Source organism: Cyclopterus lumpus, chromosome 6, assembly GCF_009769545.1.
Source record: "Cyclopterus lumpus isolate fCycLum1 chromosome 6, fCycLum1.pri, whole genome shotgun sequence".
NCBI lineage: Eukaryota > Metazoa > Chordata > Actinopteri > Perciformes > Cyclopteridae > Cyclopterus > Cyclopterus lumpus.
Genome location: NC_046971.1, coordinates 2817501 through 2827500, shown reverse-complemented (window position 1 = coordinate 2827500; position 10000 = coordinate 2817501). Strand labels below are relative to the sequence as shown.

Sequence of the window (10000 nt, the reverse complement as noted above, 5' to 3'; positions counted from 1 at the left end):
CTGCAGAGCCAGGAACTACCGTACCGAACTCTTGGCTGAACGGCACATTCAAAAAGTCCGAAACAAATCAGAATTATATTCAGAATAATAATAATTAATGTAAATATTCTTAATTGGCCTTTTTGTATGTTAGGGCAACATTCCTCTCCGTTATGAGGATTTTGCGCAACTTCGCAAGTGCATTATTATTTAATGTTTTCTTATTTTCCAAGTTGATAGAAAAGTATTAATGTGAATATAAATATTAAAGTAATATTTAACAATAATAGAAATGTAAATACTGAGTAAAAGAACAAACAAGTATTCATAATAAGAAAAACAAATACATTTACATAAGACATACAAAATGATGATATTGTTAACATATAGTTTTAAATTTCTGTAAATCCAACCAGATTCAGCCTTTTCTTATAAAATGTACGTTTACCATCGACATCAATACATGTTGAAATGATCTCATCACAGTAAGAAGGTAAATATTATTTTGGGTATTGAACTTATTGAGCTTCAGGTGCAGAACATCTGATACACTTCCTGTCTTAAAGCTGCTCCCGGTGCCACTTCCCCTCTTAAAGCTGCTCTTTAGCCATCATGTTAACATCCCCAACAGTAACGGAGAGACTCGTTCTCCGGCATGCAGCCTCATCATCATCATCATCATCATCATCATTAGCTTCACGAAGTTTACGAAGCCAAGGAAGTTCAGAGGACTTTTCTTTCTTTTTAGTTGGACAATTTGATCTATTTTCCATCCTTCAACACGAACATTTATTTTCTGATTCTGAAAAAGTTAATTTAAAGGGTTAATTTGCAATGAATAAATAAATGAAAAGATAAACGCTAGAACGCTTAAACATGATTTCCGTAAATAGAAAATTAGAAAAAAAAAGATGTGTGATATATATATGCGCATGTACCGTTGTGTTTCCCATTGTTTGCGGTCGGTTGCCGTGGCGATCGCATCTCTGCTCTTCGTGTTCCCAGCCTGGTAACACATCATTAATTACGCTGCCGCTCAATGCATCGCATCCATCCATCCATCCATTTTCAATACCGCTTATCCTCATTAGGGTCTCGGGGGTGCTGGAGCCTATCCCAGCTGACATAGGGCGAAGGCAGGGGACACCCTGGACAGGCCGCCAGTCCATCGAGGGCACATGTAGGGACATACAACCATTCACTCTCACATTCACACCTATGGGACATTTAGAGATCAATTAACCTGCAGCATGTCTTTGGACTGTGGGAGGAAGCCGGAGAGCCCGGAGAGAACCCACGCTGCCACGGGGAGAACATGCAAACTCCACACAGAAGGACCGCTCCGACCGGGAATCGAACCCGCGGCCCTCTTGCTGTGAGGCAACAGTGCTAGCCACTACACCACCGTGCATCGCATTACTTTTTATTACACCACTTAGTTTTTAATGAGTCTTGTTCGGGGACTTGAGCCCCGAGCTAAATGTTGTAAACTGGACATCGTACTGATTATACTCAGCACAGTGAGGTGGAGACCAGTGTGAGGAAACTGGAAACTTTAAATGTGGATACGTATAGATTGGTAGAGAAGAAGTCGTAGGGTCGTTAGGTATATCCACAGCGTCAGTCTGTGGTGGAATGCAACTCACATTTACTCCTTAAATACAGATTAAAAGTATGTTTATTTCCATTTTAAGCTACTTCTACTGCCCTATATTTTTAAGGAAATATGGTTATTTTTACTTAATTTATTCAACACCTGCAGTGATTTACATGTTATTTATTTATATAATATATTTATTTATATATTACACCCTTCCAGTGACAGTGAACACCACATGGGGGATTTAGCTTTTGAATGTGTGTGATTAATAATAGGATAAAAGTGTTCATTTAGGGTTTAGAAAAAATCTCTAACCGCTCAATTATTTACAATGAATAAAAAAAAAAGAATTCACACACGTTAGTGTGACGTATGGATTAAGCTACCGGGCAGTTTTTAAAATCAGCTCCACGTTCACCAGCTGCAACATTAAAGTGATGAACAGATTAACGCGTTCATAATTATAACCCGAATATGAATCTGACTTGGACCATTCTGCATGAAGAGCAGGCTACTTCTACTTTCTTAAGTAAGATTTTGAATGCAGGACTTTCACTTTTTCCCAGAGTATTTATACACTGTAGTACTAATATTCTCTCCGAAGGAAACAAACTGAGTACTCCGTCCACCAATAAAAAAAGCGCTCTGCCCTGCTGATGGTTTGATCTTTATTACAATCGTCATAATTTGGCCCCATTGCATTTGGCCCCCTTTGCATTTAACCCACCCAAGTGAATTAAAGGAGGTCGGCGATGAGCTGCAGCTAACCAGCTAACGGGGGGGCCTGACGCCGCCTCCGTCGTCACCGTCTCTTGGTTGCCACGGGATACCCGTTAGCTAGCGGCGTCTCTGACATCATCCACATGCAGACTGAATCCCAATTACTGCAGAAAAGCTCCGGGGCTTCTCGGCCCCCCTGAGCGGTCCTTTGAGATGGAAAAAGGGGGCGACCTGCGATGATGGTCCCTGATCTTCAAAGCTCAAGATGTTTGGTGGCTAATAGCAGCGGTGGAACGTCTCTGCATGTAGGAGAGTACCACACCTATTGGCCCAAAATGTAAAAAAACGTTGTTCTTTATTCTTTAATAAAGTACGGCCTTCTCACGCTTAAGTCACTGAAAGCTTTAACCGAGAACACCGCATATCCTAAATCTAAAAAAACGACAATGTTCATGCCGGTCTCATCCAGCATTCGTGGCTATACGAATGTGCCGTAAATTCGTAGATATCCCGACATTGTGCTTCTATCGACCCGTAGGGGTCAGTCCTTCCGCTGGCTTAGTGTGTGTGTGTGTGTGCTAGCGTCCATCCTGTCTGACCTTTGACCTTTGTGTGTCAGATGTGATCACGTACAGAGGAATGAAGGTTAAAGTGTCCTCTCGGTATGTCATGTAGCTGTCGACAGATGTGAAGCTCGGACACTTTCCACTGTGACCTTTGAGCCTTTGGACACAAAAGTACTGAACTCACAGAGGTCTGACAGTCTGCATGTATACAGGGGGGAGGAGGAGGAGGAGGAGGAGGAGGAGGAGGAGGAGGAGGAGGTAACCATCATGACAGCAGCTCTCCGACAGAGATGAGAGAGTTTATCAGCTCCATGTAGCCGGGAGGCTAACAGGAGGGGGAGGACACATCAGACGTGTTAATGCAGGCTGTCAGATGTAATTATGAGCTTCATTAAAACTGCAGAGAGTCTCAACAGAGAGTGTGAACCCTGTTAGTGTTTTTAACATTCACATCTTTCACCAAAGTAAAAGCAACAATACTATAACCTGGGAAAATATGCAACTACAAGTAAAAGTCAGGAATTAAAAAATCATGAAGCTGTACTTAAAAGTAAATGTACTAATTGTGCAGTAAAATGCTCCCTGTGAGTGTTTTACTATTATATGTCTCTGGATTAATTTTAAACAAACACCTTTAGGTTACCTGCATCAGGACATACCTCGTGATGTCTTATTTTGTAATTGTATTTCCATTTGAAGAAGTCCCATGTGGTAAGTAAGTAAGTAAATATTTCTCTTTTGTGATTGGGAAACTGGTTCGCAGACTTTTTCCCCAGCTGATATCTGGGTAATCGCTACTGACATACAGGTATCTCTAAAAAGGACAAATCGTCTGTTTTCAGCTTTGTGACGAGGTATTTCACAGCTGATCCAAGAGGTTTATTTAGCTGAAGAAGTGGGAGGAGTTTCTCAACACTTAAAGGAACACTTCATCATTCAGTTTATCATAAACATTCATCATCACATAAAGGAACTCTTCATCATTCAGTTTATCATAAACATTCATCATCACATAAAGGAACTCTTCATCATTCAGTTTATCATAAACATTCATCATCAACACTTTGCCCTTACATACAGTACTTGGTAAAGTTGTATTTCACTGCTGTTAAATCTATATGTGATGTAATAGTTGTTATTATTCTATTATTAATAGGTTGAGCTTAGAGAGTCCTTTAAACTGGAGCTCTCTCCAGCAGTCTGACTCCAACTGGTTCTACAGGACATTTCATGTTTTTATACGTTCGATGTCATTCACTGTGAATTCCTGGAGAACAAAACACTCGCCGCCTCGCAGACATCAATCCTCCTGAACGGCAACCCGCCCGCCGCACGGCGGCGATGACTCTGAGCCGATAGGAACAACAACGCTGTGTCTTCATTCACGGTTCACAGAGACGCCGCTGACAGCAAAACGCTGCTCGCCACATCAAAAGCCTGCCGGCTCTCAAGCGTCGTGTTTCCGTCTGACAGCTGAAGCTTTTCAGGTCCTCAAACTTTTTTTAATATGCCGTTGTTTATTCTTAACAGCTGAAGGACCGAGTGGCCTTTTAAACCTGCTTTTAATAACGTTCATGCTCAACAGAAAGCCTGCTCACAGAGCTTTAGACAAGAACGTTTCTTTTCTTCTAAGATTCATTTAATTAATACAAGATTTTAATGAACTTCCAGTTTTTTTGGGGGGGGGAAAGCCTGGTTAAAAGTGTGTTCTTGGACATGTTCAGATTGTTTACCACTAACACCACGCTGTTATAATACGCCGTGACAAGTAAAAGTAGTGCATTGATAATGTTACTTAGTAGAAGTGCATAACGTAAGAGAAATGACCCCTGTGACTGTTGTACTAGTATATATTATATCATTAGATTATTATCTCATGCTATTATCTCATTATTGTAAAAGGAGGACTCTTTCCCAATGTAAGTTTACGGAAGAATTATTTTTGGGCTCCACGGCATCATGTGTCATTCCACGGTTTGGCCACTATGTAAAAGTAGCTTCAAAGCCTGGCGCTCTTCCTGAGGGTCTAAGGTGCTTAGAACATCTTGGATTATGGCCGTCACCATGTTGTTGTTTTGCAACCGATAAACGGAATATACCATAAGTAGGAGTGACGTCGCCCCCTGGTGGTCAAGAGAGAGAATGCAGCTTTAACACATGAAGCATAGACTTCTATACAACCAGAGGAGTCGCCCCCTGGTGGTCAAGAGAGAGAATGCAGCTTTAACACATGAAGCATAGACTTCGATACAACCAGAGGAGTCGCCCCCTGGTCGTCAAGAGAGAGAATGCAGCTTTAACACATGAAGCATAGACTTCTATACAACCTGAGGAGTCGCCCTCTGGTGGTCAGTAGAGAGAATGCAGCTTTAACACATGAAGCATAGACTTCTATACAACCAGAGGAGTCGCACCCTGGTGGTCAAGAGAGAGAATGCAGCTTTAACACATGAAACATAGACTTCTATACAACCAGAGGAGTCGCCCCCTGATGGTTAAGAGAGAGAATGTAGCTTTAACACATGAAGCATAGACTTCTATACAACCAGAGGAGTCGCACCCTGGTGGTCAAGAGAGAGAATGCAGCTTTAACACATGAAGTATATACTTCTATACAACCAGAGGAGTCGCCCCCTGGTGGTCAGGAGAGAGAATGCAGCTTTAACACATGAAGCATAGACTTCTATACAACCAGAGGAGTCGCCCCCTGATGGTCAAGAGAGAGAATGTAGCTTTAACACATGAAGCATATACTTCTATACAACCAGAGGAGTCGCCCCCTGGTGGTCAGGAGAGAGAATGCAGCTTTAACACATGAAACATAGACTTCTATACAACCAGAGGAGTCGCCCCCTGATGGTTAAGAGAGAGAATGTAGCTTTAACACATGAAGCATAGACTTCTATACAACCAGAGGAGTCGCACCCTGGTGGTCAAGAGAGAGAATGCAGCTTTAACACATGAAGTATATACTTCTATACAACCAGAGGAGTCGCCCCCTGGTGGTCAGGAGAGAGAATGCAGCTTTAACACATGAAGCATAGACTTCTATACAACCAGAGGAGTCGCCCCCTGGTGGTCAGGAGAGAGAATGTAGCTTTAACACATGAAGTATATACTTCTATACAACCAGAGGAGTCGCCCCCTGGTGGTCAGGAGAGAGAATGCAGCTTTAACACATGAAGCATAGACTTCTATACAACCTGAGGAGTCGCCCCCTGGTGGTCAGTAGAGAGAATGCAGGTTTTATGACACTTGCATTGGCTTCACACGTCAGAACCGGGGGTTGCTTCTGCTTCCGGGAGTTGTTTATGGTGCCGACATGTTAATCTTATTCAAATAAACTGTATTGGAATTGTCAACGGACAAAAAGGTCAGGTTATGAAAGTGTCACTTTAATTTAATTTAATTACATTGATGATATTTGAATCTTGTAAAAAAGGTTTTGCCTTGTGTGTCAACGCCATTGGTCGCCTCCAGTGTTCATGTGACCGTTACCTCGCAGGTCGTAGTGGTCTCTCAAGTGTCTCCATCACTGCTTCATGGAAGTCTGTTCAACCTTTTCGGCAGTTTGTTGTTCTGAGACTAAACGAGCTGTTGTTGTTGTTGTTTTCCTCGCTCTGAGCCCGACTGCCCTCCGTCTTATCTGAAGAACTGCTCCCTCTGTTCTCCTGACTCCGAGGTCCTGGTCCTTTCTGAAGAGGCGGGGCGGTCCGTGGCTCTATTGATGATGGCTCATCAGCATGCAGGGGGGGCTCCTGCCGTCCCCACGGCGACCAAATACAACTTCTGTCCCCTCCGATTCACCCCAATATTCACCCCTCCATCATCCAGACTCTGCCTTTTTTCTTATCGATTCCTTCAGACTTCAATGATTCGTTCTATTCATTTATGAAATATTTAGTTCATTTTAATAGCGGAAATAGAGCCAGACGTCTAGCTTTAGTTCCCAAGTTCTTCCTCAAACAGTTTTTAACTTTGTTTCATAGATGTCAATGCTGGTCCACGCTTATAAAGCTCAACAGCTATTGAATAGATTGATGTGACATCATGTACAGACATTCGTGGCCCATGGCGGTTAAATCTGACTTTTGGTTTTTAGAGGTATTTCCCAGGTGATCTGGTGTAGCGGTCCCTGAGGAGGTTTATTCTGTTCTTGAGTTCTTTTTCAGTGGTATTTAAGAAAGGTAGAAAGGAGGCATTATCATTCATTGGAAATGTTTTTGCTGTCTTTGAAGAGGTTTCAGTGGTCCTTGAAGAGGCTCTAGCTGTCCTCGAGGAGATTAAAGAGGCAGTGAAAAGGTTCCAGGCTCCAGCGCAGTAGTGTTTGCTTTTAAACAATCCAAGACCACCTCTTGGTGGTCTCAGACGGGTTGTTTTGGACCACCAGAGTACAATTACTGCGTTCACAACTACCCAGACAAACCGCACCAGAGTAAGAACTAAATGTTGGCTGGTTTGGTTCGGGTTTTAATGCCCCCTGAAGAGGTTCTTGGGAAGGTTCAGATTTCCCTGATGAGGTTGTGGAGTTAGATGAAAAGCTGTTAGGTGTCTTGGAGGTTTCAGGGGCACTGAGGATATTTCATTATTAGTCCTTCATGAAGTTAAAGAGGTATTTAAAAGACCCTGATTGTGTTCAAGATCCTTGTTAGATCATCACGTGGTTCCAGACGTCTTTGGAGAGGTGCACATATTTAAACGTGCAATTTCAGAAAGAATAATGGTCTCAATGTACGTAATGTACGTTTCATGGTGATGTCTATCAGTTAAGAATTGTGCACCATTCACACCGAGATGTCTCCCCTCAACGGTCTCCTGTCAGCCAATCAGAGAGCAGGATTCTGTTTCTATGGTTGCTGCGGTATCATTTCTGTAAAAACGTTGGATGAGTGAGGATGAGCTGAGTGACAGACTGACTGACGGGAAACAATCAGCCGCGAGTCGGTTCAGACGTTCGGCAGCCGTCACTCAAAACACCCAACTGGTAATTTAAAGCTCGGCAGCAGAAGTTTGGAGGGATTGTTCTTCCCGTCTCACTTTTATAACTTTCATCACAGGAGAGTTGGAGCCTTTTTAATGGTTTTGTGTCGGCTGGTGGAGGCTGCAGACAGAACGAACTCAGAATCAACCCCTTTTCAAGCAACGATCATGTCTTTTCTGAAGAAATTGCATAAACAATATTCAACTTCCAGTGAGTCTGTAGACTGGTTTCCAACAGCAGCAGTTTGTCACCTGTGAAACGATAAACAAAATACAAGATTATGCCTGTGGGAACAAAGTATTTTCTAAATCACCTGCTAATGGCAAGCTGTTATATGTATACAAAATAAACTGAATTGAATGTTTTATTTGTGGAAATTCCATCATCGCCAGATAATAAATTCAAGTGAACTCGAGTCAGTGATTCAGCTAAAGATAAAGTCCAAGGACTGAACCTTTGATGGGATTATATTGACACGCCGTTTGTCGGCGCAATTGCTAGGTAACTAGCTTGTCCTAGAGCGACGTGGAGTTAGCAGCTGGCTACTGTTCAGCTCCTCCACTGTAACCAGTGTAGTATGGTGGAAATAGCAAACTAGCTGGCTAACTAGTGGACAGCTTGCTAGCAAGCTAGCTGGCTAACTAGTGGACAGCTTGCTAGAAAGCTAGCTGGCTAACTAGTGGATAACTTGCTAGTTAGCTAGCTAGCTTGCTAATTCCACCGCTTTACTGCTACACTGGTTCAAGTTTACGCATTTACTCCGGCGCTTAACGCTTTGTAACGTTTCTCCTCCGCTGTCTCACCTGAGTGAGTCCGTGACTTTCCGTTGAGTTTAGTTCAGACTTTAGTCCGCTCCGACAGTTGCGATGGCAACGGCAAACAAAAATGTCCGCCGCCGCGACCCGTCCTGCAACGTTGGTTTGAACAGGAATGTCCGGCACCAGAACAAAAAAATTTAAAGGAAACGCTGCAATTTCGCAAAAACATATTTTTTTTGCGGGTAGATATATAAAACTTTTGTGATCAAAACAAAGTCGCTTATAATATGATGGACTTCCTCCCTCAGGTCAGCTGGCGGCCGGGACCTGTGAGATCGTCACTCTGGACCGAGACAGCAGCCAGCCGAGGAGGACCATTGCTCGACAGACGGCCCGCTGCGCCTGCAGGAAGGGACGGATCGCCGGGACGACACGAGCCAGGCCGGCCTGCGTCGACGGTAAGACACCGACGGCAAGTCGCCATAGTAACCAGGAAATATCTTGTTTTGTCGTTCTCACGGCTGGTTTGGGTTAACATTGCTACTTGGACATGGTCGGGGACCAATGATGACTGTCGGCCAACCTCCGGGTCTGAAAAGTAAATGCGGAAGTTCCTTGAACCTGCATTCTGTCTAATGGCCATGAGGGGGCGACTCTTTTAAGAAAATTATTATAATACATTTCTTTTAATGCTGTTTTCTCTAAATGAGTTTATTCTCAGACTCTGATCCAGATAAATCTCCACTTCAGCAGCTCTTACATAAACCACATTTCACAGTTTCATTCCTAAATATATTCTGTAGGTTTCTATAGAGGGGTTTGTTCAGATATTATTCATAACCGGATTTATATAACATTTAACTCCTAAGAACACAGCAACATTGAAAAAAAATAAACGTTGATATAAACGATGATATAAAATTAAAGTTGTACCTTATTCATCGGTCATGACTCCCCTTAAGTGTTCGGTGTGTGTTTCGGAGGAAATTAAGAATTGATCGAGTGTATTTTTAGGCATATCAGTTATTTACGATATTGCAAGTCTGCAGAAGCTCTGAAGGAAACTTCCCTCTAAATCCTCGGCATCTCTTCATCTGGAGGTTCAGAAAGTCAACGTCCAGATGGGGGACGGCCCACAGTTGCATTGCATTTCATCAGCAGCCGTCGCCTCCCCTCTCTCTCTCTCTCTCTCTCTCTCTCTCTCTCTCTCTCTCTCTCTCTCTCTCTCTCTCTCTCTCCCTCTCTCTCTCTCTCTTTCTGTGAGACGACCACGACAGCTGGAGGGACTCGTTCAGACTCTGTGGAGAGTTGTTGAGCTGAACCGTCTCTCCGCTGTCGAGCTTCCACTTCACATCCCCACAGATCTTTACCTCAGATTATAGATTGAATCTGAACT

General features: G+C 43.1%; 1 protein-coding gene across 1 annotated transcript in view; it reads left to right on the top strand.

Annotated features, from left to right (window-relative positions):
* The window catches only part of LOC117731939 (chemokine-like protein TAFA-5), a 27892-nt gene that overhangs the window by 2629 nt on the left and 15263 nt on the right, over positions 1 to 10000 (top strand). Inside the window, exons 2-3 of the mRNA XM_034534510.1 lie at positions 8558 to 8609; positions 8908 to 9062. Coding sequence (XP_034390401.1) covers positions 8558 to 8609; positions 8908 to 9062 — 207 coding nt within the window. The remainder of the gene's footprint in view (positions 1 to 8557; positions 8610 to 8907; positions 9063 to 10000) is intronic.